Here is a 22,950-nt window from a genome sequence, read left to right on the forward strand (position 1 = left end):
CCACTCCCCCCAGCTTAGTGTCATCTGCAAACTTGCAGAGGGTGCAATCCACCCCATTTTCCAGATCATTAATGAAGATGTTGAACAAAACTGGCCACAAGACCAACTCCTGGGGCACACTGCCTGGTTCTGGCTGCCAGCTACACATCAAGCCATTGATCGCTACCCATTGAGCCCGGTGATCTAGCCAGCTTTCTAGCCATCTTATAGTCCATTCAGCCAACCCATACTACTTTAACTTGCTGATAAGAATACTGTGGGAGACTCCATCAAAAGCTTTGCTAAAGTCAAGGTGCATCACACTTTCCTCACATCTACAAAGCCAGTCATTTCATCATAGAAGGCAATCAGGTTGGTCAGGCATGACTTGCTCTTGGTGAATTGACTCTGACTGTTCCCAATCACCTTCACCTCCTCCAAGTGCTTCAAAATGGATTCCTTGAGTATCTGCTCCATGATTTTTCCAGGGACTGAGGTGAGGCTGACCGGTCTGTAGTTCCCTGGCTCCTCCTCCTTCCCTTTTTTAAAAATGAACACTATATTTGCCTTTGGAAAAAAAATGGAGACTAATAACCTTTTTTTGGCTGTTAAAGATAGTGTGCCCATTTCAAGATTGAAGCACATTAGATTAGACTCTTACCTTGATTACTCCATGTGATTTCAAAGTGACTCCATTGTAGTCAGTGGAGTTACTCCAAGTTTAGGTCCGTTTGAGATCAGAGGGAAGTTTGAATCTAGATCTGAACTTTGTGGTCCAGCCCATCCTCTGATTTGGATTCCTTTGCAGCAGAACGCTAATTAATAATGAAGTTGCCTCTAGAACTATTGCTGCTTGTATGAAATTTGAATTATTGTTTAGTTCCCCACAAATCTTCTATTTATTGTCATGTGATTTAATACGTTAAGAACTCCCACCGGTATCATCTTCTATGTTCTGGGGGTGAGATTTAGAGATGAGGGATGAAGATTTTCCCCGGGGGTTGGGTGGGGGGAGGGGTGGCTGAGAGAGGTGGTTTGTTTTTTTTCTGCTGCCAGTTCTGCCTCCCCTCTCTCTGCTCTGACTTTTGCAGCTGAAAGTTGAAACCCTACCCTACCATTCTGATCGCTCAAGCGGAATGAAAGCCAAGGCAGAGTTTCAAGTGTGGTGGCAAAAGAGGAGCCTGCACTGACAGCAACAGCAGTCATAAAAACAGCTTGCTTGGTCTGGTGTAGAACTGGCATGGTAACAGCATTTTCCCATTCACTGAAATGCTGAGGATTATTTGCTGAGTGAGATAATTTAAATTAGAAACACTTGGCTCCATCTGAGTGTCCTTTTGGGTTATGTCTATAAACAGAATGTATCACTGAGATGAATTTATAGTAAAATTAAGAATACTTCTTTTAAAAAAGACCGGAGATTTAAGCAAAGATACTAGAAACAGAAAATGATTACAAATAAAACAAAAGTACAACATGCTTTCCAGTGACTAGAATTTAACAGGCCCCAATCCTTATCTAAGGCAGATTCTCACCTAAATCCACCTCTGTGTCATCAACCCACATGGCTGCAGATCCACCATGCATGGGTACAAAAGGTGCTGTCCTTTTTGTTCATTCAGTGACGGATAACCACTGTTCCCTTCTTCTGATAGTCCACTAAACCTTTGAAAAGTATTCTTGCTGTTTGTTCCCAGAGTGTTGGCACCATGTCCCTTTTTCTCATCCTCTTGTTAATTTTCTCTTCCTGTTGCCTTCAGATGCAAATATAATTCCCATTGTCTGTCTTTGGCTTACGCTGCTTCATTTACACTCGAGACCTAGGCAGACAAACGTTCCTTTGTCTGGGACAAACTTGTTCACCAACCTACCTGGTTTCATGGTTTGAGCATATTTTTAGTGTGTACCTGCAATTTTGTAATTGTTACCCATCCAAAGTCACACACTGATTATGGTGACCGGTATGATAAAGTTTTCATTTGATACCTTACACAGGATTTTTTATTGATAAATGACAGCAGTGTGTTGGGTGTAGTGAGATTGTTGGGCTGAGACGAATTGGCCGACACATGGTAGTGAACCACCAAAAGAGCCTCTGTGTTACATTGGGCTTTGGCTGGAATGGAATAAGCACTCTGACCGGTCTATGGTATTTCAGAGAAATAAAGATGGTCTCTAGCATGGAAGATACCTCTCCTATCTCTCCAGCCTTGATGGATTTTTAGCTACCCTACTGGGGTCTTGTAGCATAAGCCCCTAACATATTATTTACATACTTAGAATGAATTTAAGGGTTTTGGTTGCTGTAACAATGGCCACCTATGTGCTGACACCGTGGTAGTCAGCAGGGGTTGACCTCTGGGCCTTTATGATATAGAGGGGGGTGGGTGGGTGTGTGTGTGTGTGAGAGAGAGAGACTTAAAAATGCTGTGGTAATTACTAGATAAATACTAGGTAATTACTCCACTAAAGAGAGAGGTAATCACGTGCACTAATGCAATGTATCACATAAGAGGGACAGGGGCTGAGGTGGGCTAGACAGAAAATCAGGGAAGCTGTACTAATATAATATAACCACCATGCCACCTCTTGCCCCACAGCCAGCTCAAGGCCCTTTTAATCCCTGAGTGCTGGGCCTGGAGCCAGGGAGGGGTGAGGCTGGGGGTGCCTCGGCCAGGAGCGCCTACCATGCGCCGGGCTCAAGCTGCTAGCCCCGGATGGTCTGTAGAGGGATGGGACTGCCTCTCCTCCCCCATTTCCCCCCCGGCTGTTCCTGGGGTCAGACCCACTTCCGGGAACCTCCCTTGCTGCAGGAAGCTCTGCACATCCCCCTGCTTCCTCCCCCATTGCTCCCCAGTCGTGGGTGAAGGTCACTGTATGGGGAATTGTCCCCCTTCTCCTTTTGCCCAGGGGGCCATTTTCCCTAAAGCCGGCCCTGGACATTGTCAGCATTCAGAGCTGGGTGGCTGGAGACTGGCGGCTGCTGACCGGATGCCCAGCTTTGAAGGTAGCGCCATCACCACCAGCAGTGAAGAAGTAAGGGTGCGTGTCAATGCCATCCCATGCCAGTAACTGTAACTCTAAAGGACAGACGGATGCACGCGCAGATGTATTCTATTGAGAGTATTCTATTGTAGCAGATGTATTCTATTGAAAATTAAAGTTATTTTGAATGATCAAAAATGCATGTAATGTAGAAACAGTTAACTCTTTTAGAATGGCATGAGGGAGGGTGAGACACAACTTCATTGGTTTCTACTTGGCTAGCATTTTCATTAAAACGTCTAATCCTTTTCACTTTATATGAAATTGATTCACTTGTAAACTCTGAGTCTGGGATCATGTATTGATGGTGGCTGACTTATTGGCAACCTCTGCATAGCACTTAAATACTACAATATCTGGCTCTATATTAAGGCCTTGGTAATTACCTTCTATTTTATAATCTACAGTTTGTTGTCCGTCCTTCCACAACTGTGAGAACCATCTGTGTTCTCCTTGTCCGTCCTCCCACCTGGCCATCCATAGTCATGTGATTGCCAAGGGAAACGGACACCCTGCTGCTTTGCCCAGACAACTCCAGGAGGCATTCTGTGCTCTTTTTCCCTAAGGTACCATACAGCTTAATTGTCTCGCAGTACAGGGGTGTGCTTGAGTGTTGGTGGAGAGTAAAACAGCTCAGTGAGTGTATCTTTCCTGTGTTAATATCAGGCAAGCAACCTCCATGTGATGATTCATTGGGATTCTGGCAAGGGCATGACACATCTGGAGGGAATCCTTTCTGCTTATAGCATCCCAGCACAGTATGTGTCACAGCAATGCAATGTTTGCCCCCCTTTTTTACTACCTTAGTTGTAGGACAATTGGTCTTACATGGAGGATGAAAGAGATTTTAGTGTGCGTACTCGTTAACTAGGATCAGTTATGCTGTTTTGGATCAGAGGAATGTTGAGACACAGGTAAAATGCATAACCAGGCTGATGATGACAGTTAAGACTTCTTTGTTTTGGGATCTGGTCAAGATGACCAATAGTCATGGTAACAGTGGAAAAACCATGCTTCAGAAGCAATTAAATTTTTGTCCTTGTTGAGAGAGTAACTGCTGAGCTAACTTTTTTTTTTTTACTATAGTTTATTTCATCTAGACGTTATAGTTCCTAATTCTCAGTCATTGTCTTCCCAGACTGCATGAATTATAAATGGCTCTTGAGTTTCCTGTTGACTCCAGCAATCAGTATGCACTGGACATAGTTATGTTTATGGCATCTACTTGAGGGTAGATTTCAGATATAATACTGATTTTTTTTTCTAATTGCTTTCTCTTTAGCAATTAGTTTTGCTAAAGAAAAATACTACAAGTGACTATGCACAATAATACAAGAAATTATAACCCAGCTTGATGTTCAGTGGGGTGAACATCAACTTTAAATGACTTGGCTTTCCAAAGGAAAACATTTACTTGCATACCATAAATGTTTAGTGTAGCATTTCTATTAGATGGTCTTATTTTGTTTTTAATTGGGGGAAATCTATGACTTTTTATTTAGATTAGAGTAGAGCCTAGAGGCACCAATTGAGATCCGAGCTACACTGTACTAGGCCCTATAAACACACGTAGTAAGAGACAGATCCTGACCCAAACAGTATATACGTTTAATATTAGAGTTAAGGTCCAAACCACCCCCAAAGCTTAGGAAAATTCCACTCCAGATGCGAACTTTTGGTTTGGGCCTATATCTACTTAAAACAAACTGGGAAAAATTACAAATCTGTCTAGGTAATTTTAGATGTGGGGTTCCGGAAACCATTCTTATGCACCTGTTAATAGTAAAATTCTGCTCTTTTGATATGCTGTTCTTCCCATCTGTGTTGGAGAGATGGTCTCTTGGATCACCTCCCTCCCGTTCATAATTACATAACATTCATACGGCTAGGACATACAGATGGCTCACTGAATGTGTATTGGGCCACTGGGTTAATTTAGTTTAGCTGATAACTGATTTGAAAAGGTAAAAGAATGGTTTTCAAGAGTGCAGATACTAATTGTGTGTTGGACTCATGGCACACAGATGTTTCTTATTATTCTTATGATATACCACAATGTATTTTCAGGACTGCTGTGTGATGAACCATATGGTTCTTCTGACTTTTGATGCTCCAGAGTGACCACAGAAACAATAGCTTTAGACAATGGAGATGCCCTTGTAGTGGTGACTGTGGAATTTGGTCTGAGTGCTGGTATTTTAATATATGGTAATTGAGCACAATTGTATCTGTATCTAAAATGGGTCCCTCATCTAACCTCAGCTGAAAGGTTCATTTGCTATGTAATTACATTTCCATTATTGTTTGTTGTTCCATTGAAATGTAAAATCAGTTTCTTGTGGAGTGTTCTACCATTGCAAACAGGACAATCCTAGCCTTGTGAAAAGTAAGGGAAATTAGGTTGCTTGGTGTTACTTTGACTGGCTTTTATCCATCTGATTTGCTGAGATTATTCAGTGACTCACTTTGGTGTAATGGAGCTCTGAATTTATGGTGGTTTGCTGAAGGCAAGTACTTGCTGGTGCTACTGGAATTCAAGTAAAATGAAAATAAGGCAGCTCCTTTATATTTAAAGATGGAAGGGACAGTGAGTCGGCTACAGATTATCATGGTAAGAAAACAGTTTGCATGGATGCTGCCCTTTGATGGGGAGACTGCCTGGTACATTCAGAATAACTCATGCTAATCAGAATACCCCTACCTACCGTGCAAAATATGAACTTAGAGCAGGGGTTCTCAAACATTTTTTTTTTTTTTTTTTGCTGGGACCCTCTCTGAAAATATTTCAGGCTGTGACAACCCCCTTCCACCAAAAAGTGATAACCGCCCATGCCATGCCACCCTTACCCCCATAATAACCTCACAAACCCCAGTTTGAGAGACTTTGGCTTAGAAGGATGCTGACAATGGTGTATGTTTAGAATCCCAGTCCCATTGACAGTGGTCTGTATTTTCATCTTTTGACTTCAAAATGGGTAGGGTGTTTTTTTTTTTTTTTTTATTGTTCCCAGTTTCGGGCAAGTAAACATCCCAGGCTGGTGTACCGAAGTTCTTTGAAAACACCAGCTTAGGTGTATGCATGTGGAACATGGCCGACGAGAGCTCAGTAGGACTGAGCTGCTGGAACTTGCAGGGCTTTCCCAGGAAGTCCCTGGAGAAGCCGTGGAAGAGGCTGAGACCTTCAATACTGAAGCAAACCCTATAAACCTGTGGCTTGGAGTGTCTCTCCCCCTCCAAATGTTGTGGGGAAGAAAGAGGCTAACCATACATGTTGTGTGTGGGCTGGGGGAAGTATAGACTTTAATACAACAATCCTAGATGTTGTGTGTGGCAATCCTGAGGAAGGGTTTGGGTGGCTTGAGTGAGGGGAAGAATCCACTGTGTGTTGCCTAGGTGAGAGTTGCAAAACTGAGTTCTCAAATAGGTGTGAAAACGGTTATCCACCATTGGGCTATGTAGCTTTCTGGGCGACATTCTTCACCCAGTGGCGTGCGTAAGGTGAGTGAGCATTTTATGATCATCTGAGTTTCCCCTCATTTAATAAAATAGCTATAACTGGCACTCATATAGCCCCATCTTAAAGTGCTTCCATTTACCTGTGAGGAGGGGACCATTCCCATTTTATATATGAGGAAACTGAAGCACATGGTGATGAAGTGACCTCTCCAGGGTTTCACAGCAGGTGTGTGGCAGAGTCCTGTCTCCCAGTCTTAAACATTAGCCACAAGACCTTCCTTCCCCTATTTTTAACTTCATTTTTCTCTCACCCTTTCCTTCTCTCCACCACCCTCTCTCTCTCTCTCTCTCTCTCTCTCTCTCCTTGCCACCATATGGACCTTTCTCCTAACTGCTTAGACTAGCCCTGTCCCTTCCATGGTCTGTTGTCTCTCTGCAGAGCTCTCCTCAATTTCCTTCCCGGTTTCTTTTGGTCATCCCTCTGGTCCTGTGTCCCTTCCAAGGTGGCAGGAGATGGGTGAGGGAAGGTGACAGCTGATGTTCGCTGCCTCTTCTTTCTCACTGTTCCCTGGCAGTGTGCTGCAGTAAGGCACCACAACGGAGAGGAGTCAGTGGGAAGGCAGTTTTGCCGGTCTGCTCAGCAGGCCTGATACTAGCTCCTAGTAGCCAAGAGTCTGAACTGCAGGGGAAACCTTGGTCACTCCCTCCCAACGGTTACTGACCTGAGATGAGCAGGAGAGTGGCAGCCGTGACACTCCTGAGGGGTGGCATTTCGCATGTGTGCAGCTATTGACGTTACCTTCCCCATCTCTCTCTTTCTGCTGCTATATTTGTCTAGCTGCCTCCTAGTAACTTGCTTCCTCCTGATCATAGGTGTGTTAATGCCGTGAACACAGGAGTTCTTTAGTGACTCTGCGTGGCAGCTTGTTCTTGTTCCTTTGGGTATGTCTTCACTGATGGCGGCAAATTTGCCGCCATCAGATCAATCTATCCGGATCGATTGAGTGGTCAGTGAAGACCCACTCAATCGATCCGGAAATCGACGCATTAAAACCACCCCCTCGAGTGGTGCAGTGCAGTGAAGACACTGCTTAGAAGAGGAATTACGAAGTCGACGGGAATTATGCAAGCTATTCTTCGTAGCTTGCGTAACTCCCGTCGACTGCCGCCGAATTTCAAGGTAAGTGTAGATCTGGCCTTTGTCTATTTCAGTTGCATCCTTATGAGCTGCTAATTTTATAGGCAGCAGTGATGTTGCTGTACGCAAGACAGCTCAGTGTAAGCCTGGTCTCGGGTGTTTTCATGTCAAACAGGATATTTACCCACCAATGGCTGTCAAAGTTACTGGTGCATTTTAGTTTGTGTCAAAACAAATTCCCCAAACTTCTTATGCAGCTCCTGGTCTCTGCATACTCCAGTTGTCAGCTTCCTTTTTCCTCCTCCTCATTTTCACACTGGGGAATGGCATGGGGTTGATGGCCAGTAACCTGAATAACGGGGGATGGCATGAGGTAGATGCCAGAAAACACCCAGACAAGTGGAAAGCTGAAAAGCCCCCCACCTGGCTGTCAGAAATTACTCCCAACATTCAAATCAGTGCCTCAATGGGAATCTTTAATTAAACTCCATTTCTAGGAGCACTGACACTGGATAGGAACTTGTTATGGAGCCACCTCTTCTAAGTTAAATATGTTAGGTCAGGCATAATAACCTGCCTTTGCTATGGTCTCATTGAATTCAGTGATGCAAGGTGTCTCCATTTTACAGTGTCCATCAGGAGGTATACAAAATCAGTGGCCACTCTTGAAAACTTAGCTGTAGTACCTGATTTGCAGAGGTGCAGAGTGCCAGTATTTCTTGAAATTAGGACCTTAAGGACTCTCTTGAAAGTGTTCCTCAGGCTCTGCTGCAACTGTCAGACTAATCAATGAAGTTCTGCTTTGATATTTTAAAGCCCCCTGCTGGAATATGGCTTCTCAATCTGGGTCACTTTAGCTGTGTCCCTGCGTGGGTCATCTGGAGGAGCAGCTCAGAGATTTGGAAGTTATAAACTAACTTAGCTCTGATTTTATCACTTTTTGGAGATGGGCTTTTCCTAGTGACAGAACCTGCTACCAAATAAAAGGACTCTACTCAGGAGAGACTTTTTTTTATTGTTTGTGAAATTTGGTAAGTTATCTGCTTATTCTGTGAAATAGGATTGGTTTGTTTTACAGCTAGAGTTGGTCAGAAATTGAATTTTCAGTGAAAATTTTTCAGTGTTTTTCAACCAGCTCTGTTTGCAATTTCACTGTATAAAAATTGCCTTTGCTCTCACTTGGTGAGAGGGTTGAATTAATTGTACTCCTAATTGGTTATTCTGCATGTATAGTAGCTTCTTTTGTTTTTAAATCTGCACTGTAAGTATTATTTACATGAAGAATTACTGTGTGTGTGAGGGCGGGGTTGTCTAGTTTTATTTTACCAGCTCAATGACATGAAATACCCTTAAAACAGCTGTACACGATGATCAATAACCCTGAAAGAAACTTTAAACTTTGCCTCTGTATGGGAAATAATTTTGATCACATAGTTATGTTTGAGGGCCAAATCCTAATGGCTAATGAATAAATGGGAATTTTGTCATCAATTTTAGTGGGACCACGCATTGGCCCCCAGAAGAAATTTCTTCTGCAAATTTATTTGCAGACCATTAACATAAACTAAAAGACAAAGCTGATGCACAATTCATTTGAAGGATCAGTTTGCAACTGTATTAGAAAATTCACAAAAGTGATTCTTTTTTCTTCCCCTGATCCTAGTAACCGCTGCTTTTGCTGAAGATGTCCAACAATGGTATTGAAACCGAAGACAAGCCGCCAGCCCCTCCAATGAGAAATACCAGCACTATGATTGGATCTGGAAGCAAAGACACTGGGACTTTAAACCATGGCTCAAAACCTTTGCCTCCGAACCCTGAAGAAAAGAAAAAGAGAGACCGATTTTACCGATCTATATTGCCAGGAGATAAAAGTACAGTATTTTGATCTTTACTATAGATTTCCTTTCTGCACGTTGTTGGGGAATTATGTTAATGATTCTTCAGAATTTAGAGGATTGTTCACAAGGTCTAATATTTCACATAAAATTGTATTGGCCATACTAGGAATATGGGCTGCCTGTAGTGGCTAACTGGGTATCTGTTTTCCTAAAAATTGCTGCTACTCCCACAAACCACCCATTCCCTCTTTTAATCTGTTGATCGTGTGTGAGAGATTACAGTGAATATATCCCTGAAAACTGGGAATGTCCCTGTTCTTAGGGCCTGTCCCAGCTGTCTTTCCAAAGTTCTGTGAGTTTTTTTTTTTATTTATTTATTTTTTTTTCAGGGGAGGAGGTAGTTGGCCTTAGTTTTTGCAACCACTGCAGAGGGGCCACCTGAAGGAGCTGCTGGCCCTCTGTTTTGGTGAAACTGACAGCAGGCTGGAAGAGTGCAAGTGTGCTCAAAAGACCTTTTCTTTCCAGTCCTGTCACATGTTGCTGTGTGGTCCTTGCCCTGAAGAACTTCATGTCTAAGATGAGACTTTGTCATCTTATTCTATTTTAGAATTTTGGATCTGACATTGTCCACTGCTAAAAATAATCTATCCCTAACATCTTGCACATTAACTTGTGTTGAATGAATTCTTTCAGCTATAATAAGGAATGTAATAGGCAAGATGGGAATAAGGGACAACTGATGTTACTGTACATGCAATTTTAATTTCTACCATTAGTATATTTTGAAGTTGGTACATTTATCACATGAATCAGTTGCAATGATGCAAGAAATTCTCCACTCCTTAATCTGTGCTGCTTTCTTTTATATCTCTATTTAATCTGTTTTACATTTACATCTTTGTCTCTTTTTAAGGATTTATAGTGTCCGTTGTCACAGCATCTGGGCACTAGATAAATAGATTTTTCTCTAATTTTTATATGTAGAGGTATGTACATTTTCACTGTGTCAGTGAGGAGTCAGGCTCCTAAATTTTTGCTAGAAGGAAAGGACTAATCATAAATCTGTGGCCTAAGTGTAACTTAATTATTGTTTGCTCTATTTAACTTGCTCTGGGAAGGGGAAAGATTCATATCTCTTATAGTGCCAACTCCACTGGTGGTGCAGTTATATTAAGGATGCATGATGCCATTGAGGTACAGCTAACATAAATGCAAAGCCCTTGGTTAGAAATGTGTCAGTTCACATGCAGTTTGGTGAAAATGAGACTTGGATGTTAACATGTCTGTAGCTCTTTCCTATCCCTCAATTACCTTTTCATACTCTCAAACTTTAATAAAGTATCATCAACTTTTTTTTTTTTTTTTAACTGGCCCAGATTTCTCTCCCCCCTATGTACATAATGGTAAGCACAATGTTTGGTATCCGAGCACCGATACATAGTTCTTTTCTACCAACAAACAGCAGTAAGGCAATGAAGTCAATGAGCAGACCCCCACTGGCTTTAGTGGATGTTGGCTTCTTGTAGACTTTCCGACATGGTAGACAGTTGGGCAAAAGAGAACCATTGCCAAGGCCAGAAGATACTTCTGTTGCAATGCACCTGCCCAAACCAGAGTGGCAGCCTTCTCCTGCTGCCTCTGTTAGAGGCCATTTAGCCTGATTGCCACATTTTCACCCTGTCTCCTGGCAGGAAGACCGACAGACTGATATGTAAGTTCATTTTAGTAACCCCTGGCTGGCTACCACACTCCTGACATGTAGTGCTGATGAATTGTCAATAGAATATCCATCGGCTGATCAACCTTAGAGAATCTCCTAATTTTATTTCAAGAACCCAGCTTGCTTAAGGCTTACAGTTTGGTGACTGAGTTGACTGGAGTAAAAGAAGGGTTAATTCAGTAGGATCTAATCGCTACTTTGTTGGAACTACATAAAGACTGCACAGCCCTGGAATATTCAGGACCAGGCCTGACCAATAATATTGGACTTTAGATTATTATTTATATTATAAATTGAGGACTGCAGAAAGCAAAACTGGCAAATACTTTGGTAGCGAGTCACATAAAACACATTATCAGAGAACCTCATTAATTAAATGAGCTGAATGTAAGATTTGGTGATGGTTTCTCCTCTGCAGTGCTGTGACTGCTGTCTGGCTACGGTAGCACCACCTACTGAAATGCCAGAAGCGTAAGAAGTGTTTCTGTTGATTTGTCCAGTGGCTCAGGAATAGGCTGTAAGATGACTTGGAGGTTTCCTTGGGTGAATCTGGAGTTGTCCCTGTTGAAGCTCCAATTTACAATGCCTTAGAGCTATAGTCTTGTGTTGCTAGCTTTTCCATTGTGGGAGTCTGGTAGCATTATGGAATCCTGGGTAATACAGCTTCTGACATAAAAATTCTAATATTTAAGAGGATATAGACTTAACAGAGAAGGGGCCTCATGCCTAGATGTGCTGGTCCAGAACTTCTTTGTCTTCAGTGAGAGTTGTGGGTATATCTTGGGAGCATGCACATCATTAGTCAGTGGGAAAAACTACTATTGTCTTGGAATTCTCAACCAAGGGTTTTGAGCTAGTAAATCCCTCTTGCATCAAGAGATAATTATTGTCTTTGTCTGAGGGACTTATCTCCCGGCATCTGGCATATTACAGAAAAACTTGCTAGTTTATGAAAGATTCATTGTGACAATGCAATGACGGCCACTCACTGAAATTTTTCAAGCCTACATTTCAGTTTACTTTATTTCCATTAATACCTCATTAGACTGTAAGGTTGAGGAATAAAGGTAATCAACAATAGATGGATGTTTCTAGGAAGACTATTTTTCTTTGAAATGCCTAAAAGGTTTTCTTTTGTCCCATATGTAGCATTACAAGGCCCAGGGTAAGGTGTCCATAAAGACTATAAAGTGGGATTAAAGTGTAGAGCAAGGCTGGCAGTGTCCTTAAATCAAATCCTTCTTAGCCTATACCTCATTCTGTGATTATACAGTATCTTCTATGAAAAGCAATTACAATTTTAATATTTTAATGCATTTACGCTTTGAGATCTGTTTCGCAGGTTTGATCAAGCTCATATAGCCTTAGAATCATAAAGCATGTTTAAGCATTTCTTGAAGCAGTTAATTTTATTTTTACTGCCTCCAAAATTGTGTTTAGGGGCTTTACTGGACAAATAGAAAAATGTAGGTGGGGCTTGAGATTCTCATTTTGCTCACATCAATTAGGAATAGCACAAATGAAGTGAGATTAGAATCTGGTTGTTGGTGGTTGCCCCAAAGAGTTTATAATCTAATTTGAGACATGACATGACATAACAGGTGAGCTTGAAAAGCAGTAGGAAGCAGATGCTTTGGGGAAGGAGCAGTGTTAGAGCCATAAGATCATATGGTTACTCATTTAAGTTATGTGGACACCAAAAGAACCGTGAGATTCTGAACAAAAATTACAATTCAAGTCAGTATGTATACCGAGCACAATCATTTTTACTATAAATGAGCAAATATAGCTTTATCCTTGATTTAATCTCTGCATGAGAGCTGGGTATTGAGAGAGAACGATGAATTTTTAATGTAGTAGATGCAATTAAATTATTTAATTCATTATTGAAAATATTGTTTACTACTCAGTTTAACTGAGGCTTATCCAAGCTACAGCCCTGTTTATTGAGGCTTCTTGAATATGCATTTTTGTATTTAATATGAATTTGAAAGCAGTAACTGCGATCATTGGAGCAAAGGTTGACTTGCTCATTTTGCTGTTTGAAAATGGATGCTGGAGATGTTGATTAGTGAAAAGTTGTATCGCTATAGATGCAGAGTTTAAGTATTCAGCATGATATCCTGACATTCAGTAGGTCCAAATGTAGAAGTCAAAAAGTTCTGTGCCATGAATTCTAGGTAGTAAATGTTCTAACATTCTTTAACACTCTAGTTCACACACCCATTCAGTGATGCAATGGGATCCAATCATATGGTTTTACTTGTCTTAGAGTGTTGATCTATTGGCTTTCTCGGTATCCCTTTGTCTCACTTTCCTTCTCCATGTTGGCAGCCTGCAGCTTCCTTGTAAATGCCTTTCCTCTTTGGATGGCCTGCATGCTACAGATATTCAACATCTGCTAACCAGAAGATGCTTCTGGTTCCTCCTAGCTTCCCTCCCTGTGTGGGCTCCTCCCAGAGTTCCATCTGTCCTTCTCTCCCTTCTCCAAAGCTGTCCCTATTTAACATTCTCTCCACTTAAAAAAGCAAGGACGTAACAGTTTTAGACAAACCCTTAAGGCTGTGGACCTCATTCTGCTTTTACACTAGTATATTATAAATGTGGAGTAACTCCATTGACCTCTATTATGTTACTCTGGATTTTTATGGGTGTAACTGAGAGCACAATCTAGCTTTATGAGCACAGGACTCAAATATGACTATCCGATTAAACTTGGAAAGCACCATACATATTTGCAATATAATGTGCTAAAATGGTGGCGTTTAGGGTAGGTGGGTGTCTTTCAAACCTTCATTTTGGTGCTATGAATACTTTGGGGAACAATGGCTGCCTCTAGCTGAATAGCATTAGTTTTGCAGTTGACAAAATAGCAGCTGGAAAATATAAACTGCGTGAGAGTCACTCCCATATGTGTGCTGACTATTCATCAGAGCTCTCATCCTCTCCAAGCCCTGTGTAGATTACAAATGCAAACATCAGGAATGCTGATTAGAATAGGATTGTCCCATAACTGTAAATCTTTATCCGTATGGGGTCAGAATCCTTCTCACATTGCCACAGATCATAGATATTTTTTATGTGGATTTGGTTGCAGAGGACGTACTGAGAGCTGCCATGGAAGTTTTGTTTTTTCTTAATGCGCTCTCTCTCTCTCTCTCTCTCTCTCTCTCTCTCTCTCTCATGTGCAGCCAATAAAAAGAAGGAGAAAGAACGGCCAGAAATTTCCCTCCCTTCGGATTTTGAACACACAATTCATGTTGGATTTGATGCTGTCACAGGAGAATTCACGGTAAATGATTTGGGGGAGAAAAGAGGATTACACAGTTACTTAATCATTAGCGGAGCTGGGACATATTCATCTTTTATAGTAATGCCAGAAGGGACCACAATGATCATCGGTTTGTTGAACCTTGCAGCCATACATTCCAGAAAGGTGGTCTGTGGGCCAGTTTTTTTACTACCTGTTCTTGGATGAAGTGGAGACTGAGCCACCTTTATTGTATTGTTGAGCCAGGACAACAGAAAAGGTGAATCTGTCCCTGACACAGCTATGTCTCTCTGAGCTCCAGACCTCTCCTTTAGAAAGCAGCTAACACCCCACAAACACGGCATGTGCTTTCCGAAGACTAATGGCAGCTATTTCACATTATCCCTTTTACTGATATGCGAGATACCGGGGGGACGGCTGCGCTATAGTCTTGCTTACAGTAGTAGCTTGTATGGCTGCCTCTGAGACTCTCCTGAGCTAACCAAGGTGCAACAGTTTGTCACATCTGACTAGCAGATCCACCAATCTGTTCTTGAATGGGACTAGCTGTAGAGGTGGAGGAGCCCTGGCTTGAGGCCAGTTTGTACAGTCCAGAGCACGCTGGTATGAAAAACAGTAATACCAAATTATTCCGTGTCTTTCGTGAGGTTGACAGATGTAGGTGCCAAATTTTATTTCCCTTTTGGCTTAAAGCCACGTTTCTGTGTTGAAATTCAGTTTTTAATATTTGGGGGAAATTCCATAAGAAGCTGTTAGAATTATTATATAGTCACAACCAGTGCTGGGCCAAAAGGTGACTTTGGTGCCTCTCGAAATACTGCATTACGATAGCACCAAAAAGCCTAAATCAGGATCAGAGCCCCGTAATGCTGGGTGCTGTACAAAGGTTGTAAAAAAACTTACAATCTAAATGACCACTATAGTCATCTTACAAATGGTTAGTCAAAAAACAGTAAATTTCTTACATTGCGTATAAGACTTTCCTGAACCACAGCACTGGGTCTGCCCCTTCCTCTTTTGATCTTTGGGAAATGGATCTGAACTTTCGGATTCAGAGCTATGGGGCTATTCAGAGCCTGCTGTCTTTAGTGAAACTCCGCATGAGCATTCGCTTGTGTAGATTGGACTGCAGTATCAAGACTTTCATTTCAAACCTAGGCTGTTGGACAATGGAAAGGTTTTAATCCAATGAAACCTCCCACGTGCAATGAAAAATCGCAGAAACTGAGTGGCTGAACTAAATGCGTAACAATATATTTTAACCAACCTTAGGCTGATTGTAGACTGCATCCAAGACTGTGGTGATAACTGCTCCGAATGTCTCAAACAGGGTATGCCAGAGCAGTGGGCTCGGTTACTGCAGACCTCCAACATCACCAAATCGGAGCAGAAGAAAAATCCCCAGGCAGTGTTAGATGTGCTAGAATTCTACAATTCCAAAAAGACCTCCAACAGTCAGAAGTACATGAGTTTCACAGGTATGTGGTAAATCTCCGATTCTCTGTTACTTAGTTTGACTCCATGATAAGTTCTTGTGATCTTTTGAAAATTAAAAAACCAAAACAAAATGCCAAAACACCTTGAGAGATGTTTTGACAGAGGAAATGCGATTTTCTTCTGCTCTGCCAGCAGCCCCTTTCCTTTGAAATCCAACTCGAGGGTCTCCTTTAATCCCTTTGCCAAACGGCTGCAGTTGTGAATGAGGAAGTCTGTAAGCTGGGCAGGTCCCAAAACACATAATGCTTTATGGGCTAAAACCAACACATGGAAACCAATAGGCAGATCATGGTGCTCAGGGTTCTGTTCCCAGTCAGAGAGTTCCTTTAGTAAGAGGGCAGCTAAATTCTGCTAAAGAGGGATGCATTGTGTGCACTATGTTGAAGGTGTCTTAAGCACAGGGCCCTAAAACGTAGCTCCTGGGGATTGCACCTTCTTACACCTGGGGCAGGGAATTTGTCCCCCTTATGGTTGCAGAGTTTTAGATTTCCTGTTTGTTATCATACAGGTGGCAACCTACTTGGGGAGCTCGCTAACCTGTGTCACACCTAATTCCCTCCAGAAACCTTTTTTGGCATGTGAGGAAGCTGGATACGTTCCAAGCCATAGATCACTCATGGGTAGCAGCTCAAAAAAGTCAGGAATCTTGAAAAATAGCCTCATGTTCTCTTAAACTTAATTGGATTTGAAATGATTTATACATTTCTGTGGAAGCCTTTCAGTGAGGTGGGGGCTGGGGAAGTCATGGCTCCGGGGCCTCTTTTCAAAACTGGTCACGGATGCAAGCAATGTCTTGGAATTTGTAATCGAGCTTCCCCTGCTCCTGTTTTTGTGCTCTGGACTCAGTCCTTTGGTGTCTTGAGTGCTTCTGCACAGGCTTTGGCTTGCTGTCATTTTCTACCCTTCTGGAAAAGCCTGCCTGAGGCCCTGGCTACATGTAGAGCGCCCATAGTAGGGGCTGATTTACATAGAGCAGCCGTGCCCAACCTTACACAGGAGGGTCACACAAATCTAAGCACAACCATGTGTGGGCCAAACCAAGCCCTACGTATTTGAATAAGATCTAAAGTCACCTGTACTGATTTATATTTTAAGTTCAGCTTGCTTTGTGTGTGTATATAGGTTGTTTCTATGTACAATATTGTCTATTTACACACTTGTATAAACTAAAATGATGTAAACATCATGACAAAATGCTAATGTATTGGCTGTTGTTTGTTGTGTATTGTATTGAAGCAGACTGGGGGCTGTCTGAAATGTGACGGTGGGCCGTATATAGCCTGCGGGCCATAGGTTGGGCACCCCGATAGAGGATCAGAACCTGCAGTTGCTACTAGCTAATGGAGTTAATCCTTTAACTCAGTGATTCCCAACCTTTTTGGCTCTAGGGCCACAGATGTAATTTGTACAACCTTGAAGAGCCACCAGTCTCCGCCAACAGACCCTCCACCCCACTGCAGCCAGACAGAAGGAGTTCAGTGAAGAGGCTGCCTCCTCGCTGGTCTTCCCTCTCCATGGCTGCAGCAGGGAAACCGCTCGCGTCCTGTAGCCCCGTATGCTCCACCTGGGACCCTAAGCAGTGGTTTCCTTCTGCAGCCAGGGGGATGGGAGATCAGTGCTCCCTTCCCTCTGGCTCCAGCAGGGACCCCAGCACATAGGAACCCAGGCAGAGCGCTTTGCCATACTCCCTGCTATATCCAGGGGGAGGGGAGCGCTGATCTCCCATCCCCTTGGCTACAGCAAGGACACTGCACTGGTCTTTTAGCCCTGCGGAAACGCGCTCCGCCTGGGTCCTTAGGCAGTGGCTTCCTTCTGCAGCTAACGGGAGGGGAGTTCCGGGCCACTTTGAAAGCCCCGGTGGGCCACAGGTTGGGAGGAACCTCTGCTTTAACTCATTTGGTAGAGGAATAGGCTTTTGGAGCCAAAGGTCACGGGCTTGTTTCCCATCAAACGCTTCTGGTGGTGGCTCATTCCAGTGCTGGGTGAAGTGACATGTATGTCTTGGAAAGCATTTCTGGACTCTTTAGAGCAGGAGTGGGGAACGTCCGGCCCGTGAAATGATTTGTTCTGGACCTGGCGGCGGGGGGGAGTTCGGCGGCGGCGGGGTTCCGTGGGGGGGCAGTGCCCGCTGCCAAAATCCTGCCGCCGAAAACCGTGCCGCCGTTTGTCCCTTTTCGGCGGCGGGGGGACTTTGGCGGCGGGCAGTGCCCTCCGCCCCCCACGGAACCCTGCTGCCGCTGTGAAACCGCGCCGCTGCCGAATTCTCCCCCGCCGCCAGGGCCACCATCAGGCCCTTCACATAAAAAAGGTTCCCCACCCCTGCTTTAGAGCAACAGGTGTTCTGTTAATAGTGGGACAAAAACATGGAATATCTACATATGAAACCGTATTTTAAGCCTGATTCACAGTACTCTGCCTCTCCACCCCCCCTCCCTTTTATTAAGTGCTAAACTTTTCACGATCATCTGCTAACTCTGCATCCTTTAGAGCATAGTTTCTCAACCTGTGCTACACTTACCCCTGGGGGTACGCAAGACATAGGCAGGGGGTATCTCGGGAAAAACAGAGTAAAGGGGAGGCAGGCGGCAGCTGGCAACTTCTGGGGAAGCCAGGCTGCAGCAGCTTGCTTTCCGCCAGGTCAGAGCTCCCAGCTGGGAGGCGGGCGGCAGCCACTGGTTTTTGTGGAAGATGTGCAGCAGCCCCCTGCTTCCCACCTAGTCACAGCTCCCAGATGGGAAGCGAGCGGCAGCCACCAGCGCTTGAGGGAGGTAGGTGGCAGCCGCCGGCTTCTTGCCAGGTCCCAGTTCTGGGATGGGAGGTGGGTGGCAGCACCCAGCTTCTGGGGAAGGCAAACGGCAGCCTCTTGCTTCCCACTGGGTCCCAGCTCCCAAGTGGGAGCCCGGGGCAGCCTCCTGCATCTTGCGAGCTGAGCTCGCAGCTGGATGGCAGCCACCCGTGCCCCGGTTCCAAGCTGAAGGACAGCCACCCTGGCTTCAAGAAGGGGCAGCAGCCCCCTGCCCACATCCATGGGTCCCACTGGCGCAGAAACCTCCTCTGCCCCAGCTCGGATTGGGTGGCAGTCGCCCACCACCTGGGCTGGCAGCCAGGTAGCAGCCGCCTGCAACTTGCCAGGTGGCAGCCCCCCTCCCTGTCCCAAAACCCAGAGCCCAGAAAACATGTCAATTTCACTGCTCTAGTTGAGCAGTGAAATTGACAACTATGACAGCCCCAGATTTTACCAGTTACCCTCTTTTCCTCTGTCTGTCTCTGTCTCTCTCAAATCTGTGGCAAAAAATTTGGTGCAGGGCTTTATATTCCCCAGCATTGGCATGCCGCTCAAAGCATCCTAGCTTTGGCCAACATCACCTCTAGCCCAGGTACATACTTGAATTGCACACCCCTGGTGTAAAGGTGGTAACCCTACCCATACTAGATTTGACATCTGTCATATCATGGCCTTATATACTCAGCCCTTCTTCCAACCTATGGCTCACATTAGTCTGTAAATAAAAAGTCCCATGGAAAATTGAGTATTGGGGTACTTATTAAAATTTTAATAAGTTAGGGGGTACTTGCTACTTAAAAGGTTGAGAAACACAGCTTTAGAGGCCAAAGATTGGGGAAAAAAATACAACCACCTTTTAGCACTTCTGGGTTTTCCATTTGTACTAATGGGGTCAGTATATCAGGCTGGTGTCTTGTGGCTGTGGCACTGTACTGGGGCCAAGGAGATCTGGGTAGAGCCCTGGTTCTGCCACAGACTCCGTGTGTGACGCAGGGCAAGTCACTTAGACTCCTTCATCACTTTGTGCCATGATTCACCATCTGTGAAATGGGGATAATACTTTCTTTCTCCTATCCTCTGTTTAACTTGAAAGTTCTTAGGAGCAGTGACGGTCACTGTGTGTGCAGAGCCTAGCATGCTTGGGCAGCAATACGAGTAATTTATAATTCCAATTGTACCTGTTCTGTTTACAGATAAATCTGCAGAGGATTACAGTTCATCAAATACATTGGTAAGCTTTTTGTTTCTTTTATTTACATTTGTTTTATATTTTAAGTTTAAAATGTTCATTACATAAAACTAGCTGTAAATACATTTTTATATTTAATGTCAACATTCTCTTTCACTTCTAATATTAATTGTCTTAAATGTTAAAAATTGATATAAACTTGGGTATCTGTCATTCTGGCCTATAAATGTTTCTTTTCCTCTTCCTGTAAACTCTGTTGTTCAGTTTGCTGCTTTATATTCCAAGTGATTTTTATTAGTGAATAGTGCTGCATTTGTAGAAGCGGATCTATTTTTGTACTCCGTATGAGTGAACAGCAGTTTCCCTTATGCAAGATAATCTGGAAAATGAAAGCCAGCCTGCTTTTTATCAGTGTACCATGTATGTTTTAAAGGTATCAATAAAATGTCTATGATCTAACCAAATTTAATTATTAGCATGCAAGGTCTGATTAGTGAACCACTGTTGATGATTAACTAAATTAATCTTGGCAAGTAAAATGAAAGGTCTTCTTTCTTCTTGACCTGTACTTCAACCACTGCAGCACACGTACAACACATCCTTTTACTGAGAAGATACAATTGAAAAGTCTTGCTGTTTGTAGGACTGTTTGTGTATATGTACACTTTAAGTTAGCAAACCCTCAAAAGGATTAAACAAAATAATACACAAAAATATAACAGCTCCATCACCATCTTGTATTTTCTCACTACAATACCTTTATCTGGAATGAGTTTGCCTTCTCTTCATCCAGAGGTAGTATGTCCCTGTCCAACTGTGTTTGGGTCTGCCCTGTAAAGACAAAGTAAGTTTTACTTTTCAAGAAGCCTTTGGAATTGTTTCCTCTGATTGTAAAAACGTGTCTGTCATTTGTAACTTTAAATGTTAGCATAGCTAAACAGTTTATAAGGAAGCAGGAAGCTGTCATCTTGCCAGGCTGTTGATGCGGGACCTGATTCTGTGAGGTGATCAGCAGCCTTATCTTACTAATTTTTTTTAGTCAGCCTCCTTGGGTAATCTTCAGTGCCTTGCAGAATCAGGCACTTAAATTGTGATAAAGGAAGTGCCCCATAACATTTGAATGGATGAGGGAGGCTGGAGACTTAACTGACTAAGGTCAGTTAAACGTACTAACTTTTTCAAACATAACTTTGGTTTAATATTGTCCTATTTGTGTGTCTGCCAGCTCTAAGGAAAACTTAGGGAAGTGGGCAACTGAACAATCAAAACTATAAAAACGAACCCAAAGCATGAAGACAAATATGTGTTGTGGTGGATCGGGGTGTGTGTATATATACTTTGATACAGTCACTGTTTTGTTAAGTGATACTATATATGATCATCTTTAAATCTAGTCTATTTCTAAATAATAAATAAATGTAGTTTCAGGGTCTACCCCTCCCACTGAGTACCCCTTGCTAATTTTTGTGGGTTTTACAATCGCATTTTTTGTTTTTAATTTTGTCCCTGTTTCTGTCCCACACGAACAGGAGAATGACAATACAGGGAAAAGGTGAAATTGACTGTACATAAAGTATGCTCAAATATTCAAAGTAAACTAGAAAAATAGAGAACTTTTGTTTTCACCTGTCTTATTATAGTCAGTTTATGGTGTCACTTCTATCAATAGTAAGTTTAAAAAAAAAAAAAAAAATCAGAAAGAAGTAATTTTGTTTTTTGTTTGTTGACTATGTCCCTGATGTAGGAAGGGAGTGTGAAGTGTATTATTTTTCAGTTACAAATAGATAGAAATAAGGACTCTGAATCTCAGATTTGAAAAGACTTTTTAGATCCATATAGATATTGTATTCTGTATGTATTTCTGAAATAGAACCTATCAATAGTGGCCTGATCCACAACACGAAATCTGATTTCACCATTACCCACTAACTTTGAGGAAGTGTGTGGATCTGGATCCAAACTTCATGGCTTGGGCCCAACCCTGATCCTAACATGGAACGGGTTGGCATGCAGACCTTCCACAGCGTCAGTGCAGGGGACAGTGTCTGACAGCTGCAGGAGAAAGAAGGAAGAGTCTGTTCCCCCCACCTATCCCGCAAGTGTGGGGCTGCAGTAGGAGACCTAGGGCATATGGTATCACTGTAAGAAAGGATATTGAGGTGCCTAGGCCACAGTGATCTCAGCCCTCTGTTTGTGAGAACAAGCCAGTCTTGTTTCTCAGCAGGTGAGACCATAACAAATACTGAGCAAAGGAAGTTAATCTGCACCCAGAACAGTGTTATTTATTACTCTGGTTATTAAAATCAGTGCAGTGCGTCTGCCAACGCTTGTTTTGTTGGCACAGCAACATGCGTTAGCTGTGCTAACAATCTGCTCTTGATCTATTCCCGTCACTTAGTGTTGTCCCAGAGAGAGAATCTGCTGGAAAAACAGGGGTTTTTTTGGTACTAATCGCAAGCGTGGTCGCTATTTTCAATAATATCTTTGGGAAAGAAGTAGTGAGCCTCTCTCTTTACTTGTTAGGCTGGAGGAAAAACTCACACAGCCCCTATACTTGAAGCATGCCTTCCCTACAAAACAAATCTGAGGACTGAAAACTACCTTCACCTGTAGCTGGGTGACAAGATGGCTCTAAGAGCCCTGTTCAAATCTGTCCCAGATCATTACCACCTGATGACTGTTAGATGATCAAGGTGTAATGGGTTGGTAGACTTGGTTCAGTTTGCAATGGGACAGGTGTCCTAGTCACAAAAAGTACCTACCATCAGTGCTCCATAGTTAGTAGCCATATCAGAGAAGCCACAGATGGTGGTGTAATGAGACTGAACCACTCTCTTCAAAATCAAACTGGTTGAAGGTGTATGGCAAATGTGGTGGAGCAAAGGGCTCTGCTCTGGGGGGTATCTCTTCTTAGCACTCACCATTCAGTGACCGACTGTGGTTTGTACGCCTCCACACACACACACACACACACACACACACACACACACACACACACACACACACACACACACACACACACACACACA

The 22,950-nt window shown here is 43.1% G+C and overlaps 1 protein-coding gene across 3 annotated transcripts in view; it reads left to right on the top strand.

Moving 5' to 3' along the window:
- Positions 1 to 22,950, top strand: part of PAK1 (p21 (RAC1) activated kinase 1) — a 105,255-nt gene that overhangs the window by 44,576 nt on the left and 37,729 nt on the right. For all 3 annotated transcript variants that reach the window (XM_067533239.1, XM_067533237.1, XM_067533238.1), the window contains exons 2-5: positions 9,282 to 9,492; positions 14,371 to 14,471; positions 15,781 to 15,928; positions 19,926 to 19,963. In XM_067533239.1, the coding sequence (XP_067389340.1) occupies positions 9,303 to 9,492; positions 14,371 to 14,471; positions 15,781 to 15,928; positions 19,926 to 19,963 (477 nt within the window). In that variant the 5' untranslated portion in view covers positions 9,282 to 9,302. The remainder of the gene's footprint in view (positions 1 to 9,281; positions 9,493 to 14,370; positions 14,472 to 15,780; positions 15,929 to 19,925; positions 19,964 to 22,950) is intronic.

This window comes from Emydura macquarii, unplaced genomic scaffold (assembly GCF_026122565.2).
Source record: "Emydura macquarii macquarii isolate MOO-44397 ecotype Brisbane River unplaced genomic scaffold, CSIRO-AGI_Emac_v2 contig_3328, whole genome shotgun sequence".
Lineage (NCBI taxonomy): Eukaryota > Metazoa > Chordata > Testudines > Chelidae > Emydura > Emydura macquarii.